The 20,038-nt window shown below is 41.9% G+C and overlaps 1 protein-coding gene across 6 annotated transcripts in view; it reads right to left on the bottom strand.

Moving 5' to 3' along the window:
- CDC14A (cell division cycle 14A) overlaps positions 1 to 19,251 on the bottom strand; it is a 133,471-nt gene extending 114,220 nt beyond the window's left edge. For 3 of the 6 annotated variants that reach the window (XM_015595555.2, XM_006919565.3, XM_025052223.1), the window contains exons 1-3: positions 18,711 to 19,250; positions 17,825 to 17,915; positions 577 to 652 (exon numbers count right to left, since the gene is read on the bottom strand). In XM_015595555.2, coding sequence (XP_015451041.1) covers positions 577 to 652; positions 17,825 to 17,915; positions 18,711 to 18,759 — 216 coding nt within the window. In that variant the 5' untranslated portion in view covers positions 18,760 to 19,250. Of the gene's footprint in view, positions 1 to 576; positions 653 to 1,496; positions 1,637 to 17,824; positions 17,916 to 18,710 lie in introns of those variants that run through there. The other 3 variants (XM_015595556.2, XM_025052222.1, XM_025052221.1) reach the window with 2 other exon arrangements.
- Between the last annotated feature and the right edge of the window lie 787 nt (positions 19,252 to 20,038).

The following is a 20,038-nucleotide window of genomic DNA, read 5'->3' as shown; positions in this document are numbered from 1 at the left end:
AAAAAGCCATATGTAAAATTAAAAATATAGATGAATACTGAATGTCCAACCCAAATTCTGTCTTAGGTAGAGTCCATGCTCTTATCACTGCTACTTCATCCATCTTACTTGGCTGTTAACTTTACAGAAATGATAGAGAGGTATGCAAAAATTCCTGTCTTGATCAGACAGCAAAAGCTATGCTCCAGAGCTCCTGCTGAGCAATAACAAGTCCCTTCATCACCTGGTTAACCACATCTAGACGCTGACCTGAAGGCTTCAGAAAAATCATCCTAGGAGGGAATTTGATAGACTCATTAACGACAACCTGAAAGGATGTGTGCTTTCTTTCTTAGCTCACTATTCCAATGACTTCATTCAGCTCATCTTTCAATTCATCCTGAAAAATGAAAGAGGTTAACATGTCCTTTGTGGGGTAATTAGGAGGATCAATTTCAACTTCTAGGGGAACTACTCACATCAATTTCAAAAGATCAAAATTACCTAACTAAATGGTATGTGCACAGCACTCCTATTGGTCAGATAACACAGTTCAAGTTTTTAATGCCAAAATATAAGCATCATCACAATACTCACTTTTAGTTTCTTGTTCAGTTTACAGCAGTATCTATACACCATTGCCAAATTCAGAGGTCCAAAATCTGCATAGAAACTGAGATGTTTTTAAAAAGTAGTTAGTAAAAATGTAATTTTCAGTAACATCAATGTTCATTTTTATTTTCACTAAAATTGCAATAGAATTTCAATTATCTTCAGGAATATAGTCAATAATATTGTGATAAGTTGGCACTGAATTTAGTGAGGAGATCACTGAATTTAGTGAGGAGATCACATTGTAAGGTATATAAATATTGAACCACTGTATTATACACCTGAAACTAATATAAAATTGTATACCAACTATACTTAAATAAAAAAAAGAAATATCTTGAAAAAATAATTAAATAAACAAAGATTAAACCAACAACCACCAAAAAAATTATATAGGATTAATATTGGATTTCCCTATTGGGGGAGAAATTAATATAACTACAGAGCCTACAATGGTACTTACTTTCTTTTTGCCTATGTTACTTTGATATTTAAATTATTTTTATTCTACCTAGTCTATTAAACATTAATTATAATCTTTAAATTATTTATAGATACATTTCTGAAGCACACTGTCAGTTCTCAAACTGTACATTTTACCATTTGTTTTATGTGCTTCCTAACCTCCTATACTGTAGAAGCATGCCATCAGATTAAGATTGAGGATTATGATTGGTATGTGTTGATTGGTATGAAGTTGTGAGGAAAGCTTCCATCCAATTTTGGAAGATATTTCTCTTTTCCCTTCGTTCCAATGCCTATTTCTTGTAACTTCTCCAAAAAATTGAAAAGCAGGCAATGAAAAACACCAACATAACACACACATGGCCTGCACTTTCTCTATCATCCACTTAACCACAAAGCTCGTGTGCTCTGGGTTCCAATTCCAACTATTCCACACAAACTTCGCTCTCGGTTCTCGAGCACGTTAAACCCGAAGGTCTTTGTTTCATTCTCCTGGACTTTCTCCACTCCACGACACACTGGCTCATCTTCCTCTCTCCAAACACTGGCATCTCCAGGGCGCGGTCATCCGTCTGCAGATCACCCACTACCACGAGTCTCATTGATAACCTTATGGAAAACAGATGGCTCCTAACTGGAGACCCAGCATCGGTCTTTTCCATCTTCAACTACCCGCTGGACCTCACATCTACAGGGTCCTTCATTATCTGGAATTCAAAATATCTAAAACTCAACCCATCCTCCCTTCAAATCAGCCTGCCGAACTAAAAACATTTTGCTTCTCCTAGTCACTTAGACATAAAACCCCACAATCACAGAAGGGCAACCAATAAATATTAATTTGATTTTCAGACATCAAATAAACTACTACTCTAAGTTATCCCTTCCTTCTCCATTCCCACTTTAGCAACAAAGTCCAAATCCTCTCCATCATACATCTTCACTATTTGAATTCGCTCTCTCCCTGCCTAATCACCCTGCAGTCCATCCTGAGAAAACACTGTGCTTCTCTCAGTTTCCAGAACTTAGACTCGAGCCTCTCTTCACCATTATGCATACTGTCCATACTATGAATTATCCTTTTAAATGTAGATCCTACCTGCCCAACTACAGTATAAGCCTCTCACTCAGGAACTGTACCTCACACTTTATATGCTTAGAATGTCTTATTCATAATATTTTCTTCAACAAATAAGCCTTCATTATGGATATTCTGAGGCTCGATTCCAATTCACCCTAGATCATATATTTACTAAATATCAAGTTGTTTTTTAAAAAGCCTTTATTTTGAGGGAATCATTTGATTTCATTTTTCCGCTACCCAAGTTACACTATCATAGATAACATCAATACACTACATCAAATCTGCCAGTAACAACATGCCTTACATAAAAATACTCAACGTGTGTATGTTATTTGTGTTAGACAAGTTGGTAATATTTTCAAACTAACACCAAAATTAGCTGTCCCTGCCTCTGTCTGCTGGTTTCATAACAGTAAATTTCAAAAAAAAAAAAAAAGACACTTGCAATTATTTGAAATAAAAAGTTCTTGATTTATTTCTAAAGTTCCCAGTGCGATGCTGTGCTGTAAGTATAAACAAAACACCCATGAATCCAAAATGTACTATGCCTATAACACCTAATTACTGACTAGTCCAAGGCCTGTCAACAAGAATTCATTTAAAGGAACTAAAATGAAGAGTTTACAAATACACGTCTACCACAATATGGCATTAATTAAGGTAGCCTGTGTCCATCACAGAGATCTCCTTGTCTTTGGGTTACCAGAAGCAACATGCTTGACTAGTACACCTTGTTTTTTCTACTTTAACATGAATACTGACACAGAACTTTAAGGTTAATCTAGCATTTTTAGTAGTTTCAGCTTGTTAAACTCGTTTTGAACAAATTCCAGCTTCATACTAACCATTACAAGCCTACTTCAATTTCAAACTCAAAGCTTCTAACCGTACAGTTTCTAACCGTATAGTCAGCTCAGCCATGTGTAAGTCTGGATGCAATGTGGTTAAAAAACACAGCTGTTTCACCAAACGCTGGGAAATAAATTGGTATACTCCAATAACACAGGAGAAAGTAAATCAAATACAGACCTCATCTTTACATTAATCTGTACTCTCCAATATGGTAGCCAGTAGCCACACGTGCTATTTAAATCTAAATTCATTAAAGTTAAATAAATTAAAAATTCATACAAACCCATTTCAAGTCCTCGAAAGCTACACGCTGCTGATAGCTATTGAACTAGACAATACAAATATAGAACATTTCCATCACTGCAGAGTTCTGCGCTGATGGACAGAAATGATCAAAATGAAAAGATGACATATGTGCTAAAATAACTATAAAACACTAGAGAAATTGCCCAGTACCAGGAGTGAGGTAGAGACAAAATGTTTGAAGGCCAGATCCTTCCCCTCCAGGGGCCCGACAGTGAGATTAGGCCCTGGTGATTCTTGTCGCCTTCTGTTCAAGGGGTCATATTTCCAACTAGCTAGTTTAGAACCTAGAACAGGGGAGGATAGATAGAAAAATGAAAGAGGATCTGGTCCCCACTCCCCTTAACTGTCCCCCCACCCATCAAAAAAAAAAACAAAAAACAGAAAACAGGCTGCTCTAAGAACATTGGACAGCTACAGTGAAGAAGGAATACGTCTGTTTTGGCCACAGCTCCAGGTTGAGGGTAGATGAATAACAAGCGATCTTAACCCAGAGGGTTTCCCACCTCACAATATCGTGAACCTCAAATGAGCCAGCTTTCATATTCATTCACAAAAGGAGAGGTGGGCTTCAAGGCACACTAAGAAATTCAGTCAAAACCTTTGCAGAGCCAAGAGCAACTTAGAATAGATCTTCAAAAGCCAGAATTGCCACAGACAAATATAAGGCCAATAAATTCAATCTTCAGATAATTTTATATGTCCTTTCTTGTAGTGCACATAGCTCTAAGAATATGTATGCATTTATAAAAATATAGTTTTATATATCTATATTGTTTTCTAACTAGCTAAATACATTTCTGAAAATGTCAAGACTATTGGGGAAAAAATGGGCATAGCTGTTCACATCATGCTGGGTTATCACTAACTTTGGTATAAAAAAAGTGACATGAATAAAGAAGACACCTTCCAACAGCAACACTCTTCTTTGTAAGAACCTTCCTTGCCAGAGGTGGGGGGAAATGGAAACACATTTATCAGCCAGACCATTAGCTAGCAGGAAAGATTAAAACACAAAAATTAATATCAATTGAAATAAGTCAAACGTGCTAGGAAGTGTAATATATGTATTTGAGCAATTTGGAACCAAAGCAAAAGAATGAAAGAATGGGGTTCAGAGTAGAAGAAAATGGAAGGTCATCAACCTGAGGACAGTGAAAAGGGAGGAGAAATGGGAGAGATAAGCCCTGTAGAGACACAACCAAGAAACCTGAGGGCTCGGTGAGCTCCAAGCCTCAAGTTAACTACATTGGATAGCGCCTTCTCCATTCTGGCAATTCCCAGGACAAGCCACAGCCAAGCAGAGAAGAGAAGAGAAGAGGAGAGAAGGAAAATAAGGTCTCGTTTGGGCATAAAAACCATGGGTATATTTTGTTATTTCCGAGTTCCCTCCGCTTCCCCTCCAAATGAATGAATCAATGAATCAATGAATCCTCCTCACCTATGGGTAAATTTCTTCTTGTAAGGTTAGCAAATTATGCGTCCATCACTAGGATGAAACTCATGATTAAGTGAAAATCAGCCAATCTGTCTTTTATTCAGTAAGTATAAATATCTAAAATCAAATTTTACAGGAGTCTCGCAAGTGGGGAGGGGAGAAAAAAGATAGTCGCCTCCTTCTGGGGAAGAAAAATAAATGGGAGCCCAAAGATCAGAACAAATGTTTACCCAGGCCACCCACTGTCCACAGGGTCACCCACTGCCCACAGTGTTGGTCCTGCAGATTTTTAGGGAAACAGAAGCTGGGCCTAGAAACCTTTCTGCTGTACCCAGCATGTCTAGCTCTTCTCACAAGATTTATGAAGTTTATGATGTCTCGTTATTTTGTGATGGGTTTTTCAAACAAACTCTAAATTAAGTGGGTCCATTCCCAGAGGAATCATTGCTTAAAGCATCGCTTAAAGCACATTTTACATATCAGAAGTTTCGTTTGAAAATTTTCAATTCAGCAGAACGATAAGCTACATTCCAAGCAATACTCATTCATTCAACAAAAGTGTGACCACCTTCTCTGAGCAAGATACTACAAGTTAACATATTAATCATAGTGCTGACATACAAAAACAAAAAAATTTAACTATTTTATAAATAGGATGAAAAAGCTCTATTTGATTATATTCGGCATGACAACTCCTCAATTTTTTACCAACACTGCTGGCACTTTTTGTCTATTAATTCATTCGCTCACTCTAGTATTTACTGAAAGCATGCTGACCGCCATTCCCCACCCACAAGGAGTTTACCACCACTGAAAAGACAAGTAAACATATTATTACAATGTGATAAATGCGAACAGCAGTAGCCTCCAAAGCACAGTGAGATTATATGTGTGTGTACGTGTAAAATTTTGGTGAAATTAATCAGCACAGCCCTCTGGGCTACACATACCACCTAATATTCTCCCTAGCCCTGAGCTATCATCGGTACCCCCTGGTCAGATGAAAAAATTGCTGTACATGGCTGAAACTCATAATAATCAAATTTCAAAAAGGCCTCAATTGCTCAGCAAACACTAATCTAAGATCAAAGTATAGTCCGAGTTTTTGCTCAAGCCCTTACAACATAACAAACCACAGTCTCACACTGAGGTTGACTTCCTGGGGAAGAAAATCTGCACATCTACGAAGCATCCTGGCTCCACACCAGTCACACAGAACCTGATGGAAAACTAAAGACCACTGGGGAGCAAGGGGGTCCAGCCCCAACTCGATCACTCAACATCCCTGGACTCGTGTCTTAGCCTTTCTGGGATGCCACATCCTTATCTAGCAAATGAAGCTACTGAATTAGATGGCTTCTAAAGTTCTTTCCTGATTTACATTATATTATATTATGTTATATTATATTACTTATATTATTTATATTATGTCATATCACATCACATCACATTTCTGGCCATTATATATATTATAGACTATTATATGTGATTGTATTAGATATATTATTAGATATATTATAGACATATATTATCATATGTAATTATATACATCATATTACAGAGTCTAGAGAGTCTATGACTCTAGTTATCCATAATGGATGACCCATTCAACAGGTCAAATGTTTCTCAAGGGCTGCTGGCCCTATATGACGCATTCTGCCCTCTGGAGGTATTGGCTCTGGATACAGAACGTGCTGATTCTTGATACAGAAGGTATTTCCCTCAGATGTCTCCAGGGCGAAGGCGAAGAACCTCACAGCTTCTTTCCTGAAATGCGCTATGCTTTCCGCACAGCTGGAAGACAAAGTTACGGGACAGAAAGCAGCTTCCTACATCAGGAAGCTTGGCATCATTACTCTTTACTGACCTGCATAAAGTTCAACACGTGTTGAGATCACCAAGAAAGGAGCGAACCCCACAACAACTCTCACTCCTGTCCTTTGGTACAGTGTCTGAGTTTTTAGGGATGTCCGGGTGCACGACACCGGGAGTATGAGGAACCCTTCTCCACTTAGTGCTGCGGACAAAAAAGGGGTGCTGCAGAAAGTAGCTTCCCGGGGTGATCTGATCATTAATTCCTAACTGGGCAGACGGAGTGAGGAGTCACACCCCAGGCATATCGCTGTTTTAGTAAAAGGTTTGCATTTGCTTTAAGCAAGCCCTGTGCACTGTTTTGGTGCATCTAGGTGAACACACCTTTGAAATAAGCCACAACTGCCCTCAAGAAAGTGCATGACCATAACTATCCTGGAATCCACCTGGCTTTCTCCAGCCCTCAGGTAATCTTCCTTACGTTCCCTCCTTAATCTCAAATGCATAAAAGAAACTGTGAAATGTCATTCTCTGAAGCATCTGAGATCTTGCTTCCTGGCAATTGTCATCGGTTTGTCTCAAACAAATTCTTATAAAAATTCTCTGTAGGTTTGGACATTTCTAGACAAGTAGCAGGATCATGCAAAGCTTCAGCTGCTGCTTCTATAAAACAGGTTAGTGTTGCCACTTTGTCTCAAAAGCCAAAGAACAGACTAGATGGTACCAAGGAACCTTCCAGCAACACGGTCTGTAATTCTGTGACTTCCTCATTCAGCCAGCCAATTAATGACAACCCCTTTCTAGACTCACCCTTCCAGACCTAGATTAATAAAATGAAGAGGAGACTTCAGGAATGCACTAAGAAGATTAAAATTTACTCCCACGGAACACTCTCAAGCACTGTAAATTAACACCTCTTTTCAATGGCAGGTATTGAAGGCCAGACAGCTGCGCAGTGTACACATGGCTTCGGTAGAAACGTAAGGATGACTGATGCCCTGTACATAAAAGAATAGCCTTTCCCACATTTCGTAAAGCAACTGAGGCTCTGAAAAGAAAAAGAAATATTCTAAAACCCGGCGATGATCACATTCTGTCTCTAAACTCTTGGAATTAAAACCAAAACCCTAAAACATACCTGTGAGGCCCAGGTCAGTCCAGCCCCTACTCTCTCTTTTGCACCATTTCCTCAGTTCTTTACCAGCAAGTTTCCGCAAAGCAGTTTCTTTGAGTTCCTGCCTCAGGCCTTGAGCACCTTACCTTTCCTGGCCTAGATAATATATACTTACCTGTAGGTCTCAGCTCTTGTCATACTTCCTCGGGGAGTTCTTGTCTAGTCCCTCCCCCATCCCACTCTGCAAGTCAGGTCCCTTGTTATGTGCTTCCAAAGAACCGTAGGTTTTTCCTTCAGATTTACAAATAATGCTGTGTCTGAATATTTATTGAATATCCTCCCTATCACCCACTGGACTATCAGTGCCAGGAGAGCAGGATTGGGCTAAAATTTGCTCACTGCCGTGTTCCTAGCACCTGGCCCCAAGATGACTGAGTAAATGAATGAATGAAATATTGAGCCGTGGTTGGTTCATCTGCAAAAATACTGCCTCTTCCATTTAATCCTTCTAATCTTCACACCAGGTTAGATTAGAGATATCAGGTATGTGGGAGAGATATCAGATAACACGTTTTACTAGTTTTGCGTACGAAATAAGACCACATAGACGAAACTGACAAAAATGACCTGAGAAGGAAGGGACAGCAAGGGAGACGGAGAATGGTGAGATCGTCCACCTCTCTAGTGCAAAGAAAGGCTAAGATATAGGAGCGCCCCATCCCCATCGGCCCTGCATCATGTTGCCGGCTTGCTCCAAATGGGGCCCACTCCAGTCTGAAAAGACTTGCCCCAACTATATATATACATCACCCAACTCATTTTTTCATTTGGAACTGCTTCGATTCTATCTCAGAGTTTTGCCAAGTTAAAAATCATCCTAAACCTTCACCTTTGAGTTTTCTAGAGCTGCCTGTGGAACATAAGCCTAACATTTGCCTCTAGTGAAGGGTCTGGCAGAACAGGAAAGGCACTATTTCACCGCCATCCACAGCTTCCTAGAAGAGACCTTTTTGTTTTCTTTATCTCACACTTAGAAATGTTTTTAACATTTCAGAGAATCAATAATTTGACCACGAGGACTAATGCTATATTAATTCCACATTCTCTTAAAAGGAAGAAAAATGTAAATAAGAAATCAGTTAGATAAGGAGCCCCAATTCGGAAATCTCAAAATGGAATACAGAGGAGAATCACAAGTCAAAAAATAAAGTCATACTATTTCTCCTAAAGCCTTCCACAAAACCCATGCCCTTTAGCTCTGTTTATAAGACTGTCTCAGTCTCAGAGTGTATTTAGCCTTATTTTATACTACCAAAGGCTAATGAAATGTGACGTCTGGTTTCTGAGACTCATCAGACAGATCATAGGGAGCAGGCCGCTCTTAGTGGCTGGTACGTTGACAGTAAAGTCAAAAGCTAACCTGACAGTAAGGAGCACCTAGAAAGCTGATGGTAAGTACTCCCTCCTTATCTGTAGCGGGTATGTTCCAAAAGACCCCCGGTGGATGCCTAAAACCGCAGAGAGTACCAAGCTATCATATATAGACTATGTTTTTCCCTATACATACATACCTATGATAAAGTTTAATTTATAAATTAGGCACAGTGAGAGATTAACAACAATAATAAAACAGAACAATCATAACAGCACACTGTAATAAAAATAATGTGAATGGCTTTGGGGCCATTATTAAGAGAAATAAGGGTTACGTGAACACAAGCGCCGTGATACTGTGACAGTCTATCTGGTAACCAAGGTGGTTACTGAGTGATTAACGGACAGGTATTGTACCCAGTGTGGATACGCAGGGCAAAGGAACAATTCCGTCCCAGGCAGATAGCAGGAGGGCAGAATAACACAGGATTTCATCATGCTACTCAGAATTGTGAGAAATTTAAAACATGAATTATTTATTTCTGGAATTTACCATTTAATATTTTTGGACCACGGTTAACTCCAGATAACTGAAACTGCGGAAAATGAAACAGCAGATAAGGGTGAACTACTGTAGTTAGGCATCAATAAAAACTGACAATAAGGTAAAACCACTAAAAGACACCAGATGGTCAACAAACAGGCACCACCATAAACAGAGAGCTCTTTATTCCACAGAAGCCCCTAGAACTATCCCTGATATGGTTGTATTCATAAAGCTGATATGGTTTATGAATACAACCAGTGTATTCATAAAAATAGAGTCGAAGTATTACCAAAATAAAGCTAATCGGTAAATTCTTTACGAAGGAAGAAATGTAGATTCATTTTCAAAGGTTTCATAAATCATAAATCTTGGGCATTTGATATTGAAATTTTTAATATTTGAATATTTGAAATATGCTTTGATATTTCAAGACGTGATCTTCCGAATCTTTGTGGAAGCTGCCTCACTAAAATACTGCATTCCCAGACAAACCGGATAAATGCATGACTGGAGTATATCCAGTGAGGAGAGCAAATATGAAATAAACCATCTTTTTTGGTTCTCAAAAGAAAATTAAATTTTATAACAAAAGAATGAGTCCAAACAAGCAAATTCTTCAATTCAGCTATAGGATGTGAACATCTTTGAGACTAAAATATTAAATTAATAAACAAATGCAACATTTTGTTTAAAAACTATTGTTCACACAAGCTATTTTCTATAAAGAATTCACTATAAATCACAAATAAGTCTGATCATTTACCAGATGCTTCCAAGCTGTTGAGGACTGGAAATATTACGTGTTTTCAATAAATAGAGAAATATTTTTGATGGTTCTCATTCAATATCTAATTCTTTGGTGGTCCTGAAAGTATTCAGTTGATTAAGAAAATCAACTTTTTCTTAAGTAAATTGAAACTAAAGCTTAAAAAACATTTTTTTTTTTTTTAAGAAACCATGAATGCCACACTTATATGTAGAAAAGCCAACTGAAATCAGTGAGCCAGGAAGGAACCTGGGATAAGTCTTTCCAGCCACCTTTCCAGATTTTCCACAAGTAAAAATCTAAATACCCAGAACAGGCGCTGGCTACTTTCTGCTTAAGAATCACAAAAGACAAAGATCCTCCTTTGCTTTCATTGTAGATGCCCCCGCTCCACCATTTTACTTTGTCTCCCCACCCACAAAATAAAACAAAGCAACAAAACGCATCTCCTCCTTCTGATTTACATACATGGTCTACTTGAAGGTGTCACTTTCTCCCGGTCACTTAAACCAGAGACCTTGAACTTACCGTTAACACTCCCTCATCTGGTCATTATCAAACACAGTCAATCCATCCTTTCTAGCCCCTTCACCATCTGGTCTTTTTGTTCTATTTGCTACATCCCTAATCCAATCCTGCCACAGGCCAACAGACCCCACCTCCCATGGGTGGGGGTACGGGCCTAAAGCACGACCCTGCTAAGTCTCCCTGCCATTCACAAACCAGCAGAAGTGAGAGCCCAAAGCTTCCCATAACCCAGTCCCCAACTCCATCATCAGCCTCACATGGGACGTCTCTGCATTCAAATATTTCCCTCAACAGAATCTAGCTACTCCCAAACACTGAAATCTCTTCTTTTTTTCTTTCCTTCATTCTTCACTCACTTACTCACTCACTCATTTAGCTAAAATTTCCTGAGCACCACCTCTCTGCCAGGTCTGTGCTGGATGTAGGGACACAATGGAAAGCAAAAACAGGTAGTACATGTCCTCACAGAGGTCATAAAATATACACTTTGCTCTTACACACCCTTCCAAAGCTAGTTCAAACATCACTCTGTGAACTCTTTATCGCCCTGGGCAGTAATAATTGCTTCCTTTATTGGATTCTTAAGACATACGTTTGCAAGAGGTTTTCACATACTGCCCTGCACTGTATTTGTTTCCACTTCCTTCTTTATGTATTTGTGTCCCCAAAGCATTAGCACAGTGCTAATTTTAATGTTAGTGTCTTCTATAGCCACTTTCAACCACTTACAAGTTTTAAGTTATGCTTTTTCATTTCCCATAAAATGTATCATCTCTTACCTTTTTTTTTTTTTTAATCACAAAGGTGTATTAAGTCGTGGCTAAGTAAAAGCCATTTACTTCTGGCTTTGGAATGTGTTTATGAACTAACTTACAAATGAGAAGATCTGATGTCTTAGAAACCTACTTCAAGCAAAACGAGCCACCCTGTGGTGCTAGGGCGCAAAGCTTGGCCAGCGGACAGCTCCCCCGCTGGGCACCCTTTTGACAGCCCACTCGGGTCCCTCTCTCAGGCTGCCTGATTAAGACTCGCCCTCTTTCAACTGGGTCCTCAGCACCTCAGTTAATTTTTGCAGTTTCACCGAGCTTATCTCAAGAAAACTGAAACAACTGAATAACAATTGGTCCTTATGAAGATGAGTGACCAGCTATCTCCCGTGAATGCCTAAGAGGTCAAAACAGCAAGTGTTTAAATACATCAAGATCTAGAAGGTAAAATTTGACTCAAGTGGGTCATGCAATTAAGAACTGACTGGTGAATGTATACAGATATGTTCATTTCCTCATAATGTATACTATGTATTACTGCTGGTTATATACACAGGTATACACATACTCAAGCACATGCTTAAAACAAAACAGAACATGAAAAAAAGTGGCCCTGAACAATACTGAGTTATTTTTACAAGGCTAAGATGGAAGGAAGGAGAAAGGGGGAAGACGGTAGAAACCTATCATCTTTTAAAATCCAAGTTATACTAGTTGAGCAGCAAGAATATTTCACCAGGCAGCCTACAAAGCGGTTTTCATGGGCTTATACAAACTGGGCTTCTTTCTGTTTTCATCTATCTTGTTAACATATAATGATAATTAACTCAACTTATTTTTTCTTTTGGCAGTCCGCTGAAAGGAGAAAAAGTAAAATTATACCCACAAAAGTGGAACTGTGAGGGGAAAAAAAATTTTAACGACCACCACACATTTTCAGGTATGGCCTAGACATAAAGTTTGTGCACACACTGTCACTGGCACATTTGTCATCAAAGTCATCACTACCCAAGTTAGAAGGGCCAAGGGCACCAGGGAGGGGCACAGCTGGCTTGCACCCTCCCCACCCTTACAGGCTCAAGACAACTGGAAACATCCTGGAAGCCAAAGAGCCTGAACTCCAGCGCCTACTGCCTGTGACTTGAATCCAGGCTCAGGAACTTACAAGCTCAATGACTCCAGGCACTACTTACCATCTCAAGGCCTCAGTTTTCTCATCTGTAAATAATAACAGCACCAAACTCCTAGGGTTGTTCTGAAGATTAACTGACTTAATGTGTGTAAAGCACATAGAACACTCTCGGGCACAACAGTATAAATACAAATGTTAGCTTTTATTTTGATTCCCATGGTGAAATCTGTCTTTGAATTCAAACAGATCACCTCTTCTATATATACGATTGAAGTTTATGAGAGCTAAGGCAACAAATGATGGCTCTAAGGCTCCATCAGAACATATATATCTGTATGTGTACCTGTGCCTAAATGGCATCCACCTTTCCATTAAATTAACCTACTTCCTATATATTAAATTTGAAACAAAAATTTAAAAATGAAAGTTTCTTCTCACTTTTATTTAATTCAAACACTCCATTCCCACAAATATTCCCAAGCAAGAGAAGTTTTTCTGTATTTCAGAGATGTCCTAGGTTTACATATTTACTCAAACCTATGCTACAGACTACATAAAAGAAATCATTCTTTTATAAATTATTTATCCAAAAGTTCCTGGTGGCATTCATATAGGCTGCTTTAATACAGTTTAAATGAAAACTGAACATTGTAAATTATTTAAATATTCAAGTTAGCTAATTAGTTCTCATTAGAGGCGGCTCGTTCTTCCACACTACAACATTTGGTGAAATTCTTCAAAACACTACAAAAACTGCTTATTATCCAGTCTCCAGAGTATGTCCATGAAGTATTCTCTCCTGCATTTTCAATATCCTGCCTTTGCAAATACAAGAAGAGAAGAAATGATAATGCGCAAGGCTGAAAACAAAGACCCTACCTTCTATACTACCCACCACAGCATTAACAACCCTACACCATTGTCGCTGTTATGAGGGGCACACAAAGGTTATAACAACTGACATATCTTATTTTGCTAACTTTTAAGCCAAAAAAAAAAAAAAAATGGAGCCAAGTTATGAAAAGTAAGCCTGTATTTGTATTGCAGGATCCAATTCCAAAATCAAAAGAACGAGCCTTTCTAGAAAGTCGCACATTATTTGTAGCTTAATCAAAGGCAGATAAATCTTCGAAAGCCTTCTTCTCTATGGGCCGCTTTTGTCCCACAAGTGTGTTAGCCTATACTCTGATTTTAACTCTAATCTGTGAAATCACAACCCAAGGACAAATGTATGCCTTATCAACCACACTTTACTAAAACTGCTCAAGCCCTTTTTTAATGTGATGAGTTCTACTTATAAATCGAGCATAAAATTCACTTTCATTTCTAATAAATAGCATTACCCATGAGGCCACTTTTAAAATTTTTCTCCACCAGCTTCACAGAAGGTTGCCACTTCAATCGTGCAGCTCTATCACCCTTTTATAACGAAACAAAAATCTGCACAAAACACAGCTGTGTCCAGAATGCCCACAGCCTAATATTTAAAGAGTCTTCTTGATTCAAAAATAATCGTTGCATTTCCAAGGCAATAATTTAGCCAGAAAGGCAGCATTCAGTTATACACTCAGCAAATAAATACACAGGAACAGGCCAGTACAAGGCCCTCTGTGATAATGTGTATTAATAATACTCCTTCCCCTAGAGACATGTACATTATAATATGACACTCGCATCTTTTCTCGCCACAGGCCATCATCCACAGATAGAACCCAGGTTACTTACTACACGTCATTCTAAGGGCTTTGCATTGTCTCTCATTCTCTACTTCCAAGAAGTGAAGCCGATGAGATGGACTCCACGCTTATGTCCCTCTCCCCCTTCTCCTCTCTCCTTCAGTGTTTGTCCACCTCTTAGCCGCTCATTCCCACCTCTCTCTCTCTCTCTCCTCTCACCTTGGCCCTGCCTATGAAATACAGACTTTGACGTCTTCTCTTTCTCCCCAGACATCACACCATTCTCACAGCGTCATCATCTCTGTGGGGAAAACTCCCAAACTTAAGATCTTCAAAATCACGTGATATCCCTTAAATTACTTAAACTCGACCTGACCAAAATGGAATGCCTGATCTCCCCACCAAAGCCAATTCTTCCGCCCTACTTCCTGTTTCAGCTAACGGCTCCAGCAGGCTCACAGTGACACAAGCTGTCTCAAGCACTTCTTCGACTCCCCCATTTCCTCAGCACCCCACCAAGCCACCCAGCAAATCTGTTACGAAGTCATATAAATTTAGATCCCTTCTTTCCACTACCATTGCCGTCAGTCCTAATCTAGGCACTTATTTCTTCCCCCTGAACATTCTAGAATTTTTCTAAGTGGCCTTCAACTACCTCCTATCTAATTAATCCATCTTAAATGATGCTATTTTTAGTCTACGGCCATACCACCCTGAACACGCCTGATCTCGTCTCATATTAATTTTTTTTGAAAGAATATATGTCCTCCAGAATCACAGGGCTTGGTTTCATATTCCAGCTCTGCTACTTGTACCTCTGTGACTTTCCGCAAGTTACCTAAACCTCTCCGTACCTTCCTCTCATCATTTGCACTCTAAGGATAATCACAGTACCTGCTTCATAGAACTGCTATGAAAATAAAATGAATAGCTGTGGAGCAGTAAGAACAGCATCTGGCATGCATTTAAATGCTCAATAGATATTTGCCATTATTTGCAGTTTGTACAGACCCAGTCGTACCATGGCCTGCCCCCAAAGCTCTCAGGAGAGTCCCATGGCATTCTAAGGACACCGCGATTCCTCATCCTGACATTCAATCTGTCCCCAACTGACTTTTCAGCTTCAGATTGCACATAGCCATTGGCCTATATACACACCGGGCAAACTAAAGGACTTACTAGTCCCCCAACATCATCCAGAGCCTGCCTCCTCATCCTTGCTCTTTTTTCTGGGAACTTTCCTCTCATATCTCTGTCCGATAAGACTGTCTGGCCTTCAAGACAACTTTAGCTCCTCCATGAAGCCTTTTCTGAACCCCTCACCCAGATGTGCTCCCTCCGGCTTGCACATCCCTCTCAGCACAGGGGTCATGTTTCTCTGTGGCAGTTATCTTCTCTATATCTCTAACGGCAGTCCTGTCATTCATTCTCCCATCAGTCTTAGAGCTCCTCGAAGGTAATTTGCACATTCATCATCATTGTATTCTCTACATCATCTAGCCCAGTGTAATATGTTGGGGTAACAAGAAAGATGGAGTTGTGGGTGATGAGAACCATGGCCACTTCTGTGCTATCGTAGTTGGGTGAGTCCAAGTGAAATGCTCTGCCAAGACTGGAGTCCTCGCCAGTTTCAAATGATGTCAAAACTCACAATATAAATTGAATTGTCTCTCCAGAATGTTTTTCTTTATAAGACACCAGAAATACAATAGAATAATGTAATTTGTAGCCCTATCCTAAAATGCCAACATTAAAATCACATCAAAAATGATCCTCATCTATTAATACAAGAATCAAAAAACCACTGAGCACAATTTTCTGCAGGATCTACCATCCAGCAATCCCAAGAGGGGCAACTCGGACCTCAATGACTGCAGCTTGTTCATAAACAACCTCTGGCACATCAGTCACTGCAGAACTGAACATACTGGCACATATACCACCCCTATCCTCACGAGAGGTCCTCAATCCCTGGACTCGCCAAAAGAAAGCCAGTACAATGCATATTCTCAACAATAGAATGAACACTCAATAAACACTCCAGGCAGTGACATCATCCAGGTGCAAGGGGTCAGGGAACAGGCCATGCATTACCCCATTCTGTCTAGGAGCTGAGCTGTAACCTGACACCAGGGATTTAGACCTCTTTGCTGCTGGAACTCTGGGCATTCATGAGCAGCAGCAAAGGGCTCTTTCATTCCCACTTTCACTTCAGCCATTCAAGAAGCATCCTGCTCCCAGCGCCACTAAGAGAAATGTCCTGAAGACATCAGTTTCAAGCTGAAGTGACAATTAAAGATTGTTTTCCCTCAAATAAAAGATATGCTCTTGAAGGTCGAGAATACTCTCACTCTTAGAATAAATGCCTGGTGGTGCCCACAAATCCTTGGAACTGTCAAAATCTCATTTAACAGGACAAGTCCCAGGAAGCTTAGTAGAGTGACTATGGCTCACTTAATTATGTTCATTTAATTGTACAGTTAGGTAACAAGAAAGTAAAATTAAATGTTTAACTCAATTATTAGAGTACTCTGTAACACTAGCTCTTTTAATCAAATGACATAATCAAGACAATGCAGCCTTCTTATTCCTTATTTGTCGCTTTTACTGAATAGAGATTTATTCCTAATGAAATTTTTACTATACTTATAGTATTAAGATATCTTTTTCCTGTAGACCAATGGTCCTTCACAGAAAACAGCTCCACACTCATCTTATGTTCTCAAATCCTAATCCCACAGAAGCAAAGTAACCAAAGAAAGTAAATCAGCACTCCTGTAGCACTCCTCAAAGGCAAAGAAAATAATACTGTTAAGTGTGGAACACCCACATAAAATAACCCAATAATCTCTCATACAGGTAAAACCTTACTCACAGATAGGAACTGAATACAGCCTCCTCCAGCTAAATGTTTCCCACTTTCCAAAAAATGAGCTGCACAAACAAAAACATCCTGAGAGACAACGGAAGACATCAAGCTGAAGCACCTGTAAGATACACACTGCCCTGGACTCTGTGGGTGTTCCATAAACACTCAGAGACTGAGTCACAGGCCATTACAGAGTCTGGCAAGGACAGAGTGTCTGTCTCCTTGGCCCTGCTCTGGGAGGGTTAGGAATCCACAGCTGCCGTCTGCCCTGGTGGTAAGAACTACTAATATAGACAGAGGTCTAAAAGGACTGAGGTGTTGACAGGTTCAAATTATGTTAACTGTCCCTGCACCTTTCCCCAAGCACCTGAGCCTTAAAAAATTGGTATTGCTACTTGCACTCCTGGGGGGAAGTGAATAAAGCTGACACGGAGAGGCATAGTGTTTCCTCACCAAAGAGCCAACAAGCTATGGTTGAGAAAAAAAAAAGAAAGAAAGAAACTTACTTTTCATAGACCAGCTCCTCATCGATGGAGAAATAGTGGATATTTACTGTGCTTTTTGGTCTATTCCTTAAAGTAGCAAAATATAACCGATCTGAAAGACAAGTTCAAAAGAGGGGAGAAAACATATGAGAAGTAGGGAAGCTGGAGGTAGGGGTGGTGATAATACACGAAAGAACAAAATAACAACTGCTCCCCATCATTTAAAGACCCATTAACACGTGGAATTCTTGCAGAAACCTGATCTCTCCCAGAAAGTCAGAGACTCAAGAGCACAAATTAACAGAGGCGAGAAGAGGACCTGACTGAGGGGCTCATCGGGGACCTAGCTCCATTATCTCCCTTGTTTCTGGCCAACAGGGGACCTGGGGGGACCCGTAGAACTGGAGATGCAAGTTCGATTCAGAAATCGCCAGACCTCAGCCGCTACGGAAAGGAAAGAGGCGAGCCTTCCCCTGCAGCTCCGGAGACTTCAAGAAGAGGAAAGGAAGAAAGACAACGGGGTGTGATTGTGGGGGGCGGGGGGTTCCTGAAAACCGAGGCCAGCAAGGGAGTTAAGATAAAGGCGACCTAAAGGATGGCCCGGAGCAGGATGCCCGCTAGCCGCCCGGTGCAGGAGCCCGGCAGAAGCGGGCGCTGTCCCAAGAGCGGGCGAAGAGGCCACCCGAGGGAGCTGCGAGGGAACGAGGGACGCCCGGAGCACAGAGGCCGGAAGCAGGGGGTCCTCGGGGAGCGACGGCGGCGAGAGGGGCTGGGAGCGCGCGCAGCGGCTGCGGGACACTGGGGACCCCGGGGGAAGCCGGGGGTAGTGGCTGGGACTTCAGAGCGAGAAGTGAAGTGTTGGGGGCGGGGGGGGAGGGTTGGAGGAGGCGGGGAGGCTGCTCCTCACCTTTCATGAACTCGCAAGCCCCGATTAGTTCCCCTGACTCCGCTGCCATCTTAAGCGAGGTACGCGCGGGGGAGGGCTGGGTCCTGGCCAGCTGAGGTCACCGCCCCCGGGGGCTCCCCCACTGCCCAGGAGTCGGGGCGCTCGCAGTCCCGAACACCGAGCCCGATAGCAAGAGGCAGCAGGCGCCGAAGGCGGAGGCGGCCGGGGGATCAGAGCGCCGGGAGCCCCGGGGACATTCCGTGGGGAACCCGAGCCCGCTCCGCGCGGGGCGCACACGCCCCGGGCTGTGGCCGCTGCGATTCGGCCCCGGCTGTTCCTGCTGCGCCGCCGCCGCCGCCGCCGCCGCCGCGCCTGGGAAACGCAGACCAGCTCTCACGGCCGGGCAAAGTCTTCTCCCGGCGCCCAAAGTGCTCATGGAGGAGCAGACGTCTGGCCCCGATCGCGCCCGTGGCTACTCGTGCGGCAGCGGGCAGGACTGCGGTGCCCGCGGGCTGGCAGCAGCGGCCCCGGCTCCTCCCTCGCCACCTCCTTTCAGCAGCAACTCTTCCTCCTCCTCCTCCTCCTCCCCCTGGGTCCGCCCCCAGACCTTCCTCCCCGCCCTCCCTCCGCGCCCTCCACTTTCACGGCTCCGCGGCCATCCCTTAAAGGGACAGCCCCTCTCCTTTCCCCGAGCGGCCGTGCTCGTTACCAGGCGCCCCGCGGGTCACTAAGAGCTGGTTGCTAAGGCTTTGTTGCCGTCCACCAATTGCTGCACGGGAGGCAGGGTCCTCGGCCAGCAAGAGCCGGGCGGGGCCTCGGGACAAGAAACTTATGAATGAAACGGTGGAGTGGGGAGCGGAGGGCGGGGAGGGCGCTGCGGCTGCTTCCAAGGATGCGCCGGCACCCCTTCCTTTTCTGCACGCACTCCAGATTTTTCTTCTCTGTCTCCTATTCTCTTTCTCGCCCCACTCACCCACGGTTCTTCTAAACTCTTGCATGCGCGCGCGCGCGCACACACACGTACACACTCTTAAGGACCTCAGCTCTCGGAGCCCTGCCTTACCTCTAGCTAATCTTTCAATCTCCACCTCTAATGTATCCGCATTTTGTAAAAAAATAAAATGAAAAGAGAAGCGAAGCGCTACCTCCTAGTTTAGAAGAGCTCGCACTGGTTTCCTCTACACATACTGGACTCTGATATAATTTGTGCTTTGTTCTCACGGGGGAAAACGTTCCCATCCGGTTCCCCAGTACTCTCATTAGGACCGCCACTGTAGGCGTAAAATCATCACAAATGCCTAACCTTTATATTGCTGTGGTCCCGCGGCGGGGCGGGGCGGGGGCGAGGC

This window comes from Pteropus alecto, unplaced genomic scaffold (genome assembly GCF_000325575.1).
Source record: "Pteropus alecto unplaced genomic scaffold, ASM32557v1 scaffold106, whole genome shotgun sequence".
Lineage (NCBI taxonomy): Eukaryota > Metazoa > Chordata > Mammalia > Chiroptera > Pteropodidae > Pteropus > Pteropus alecto.
Note: the sequence above shows the minus strand (reverse complement) of the source record. Positions and strands in the feature narration are given on the sequence as shown.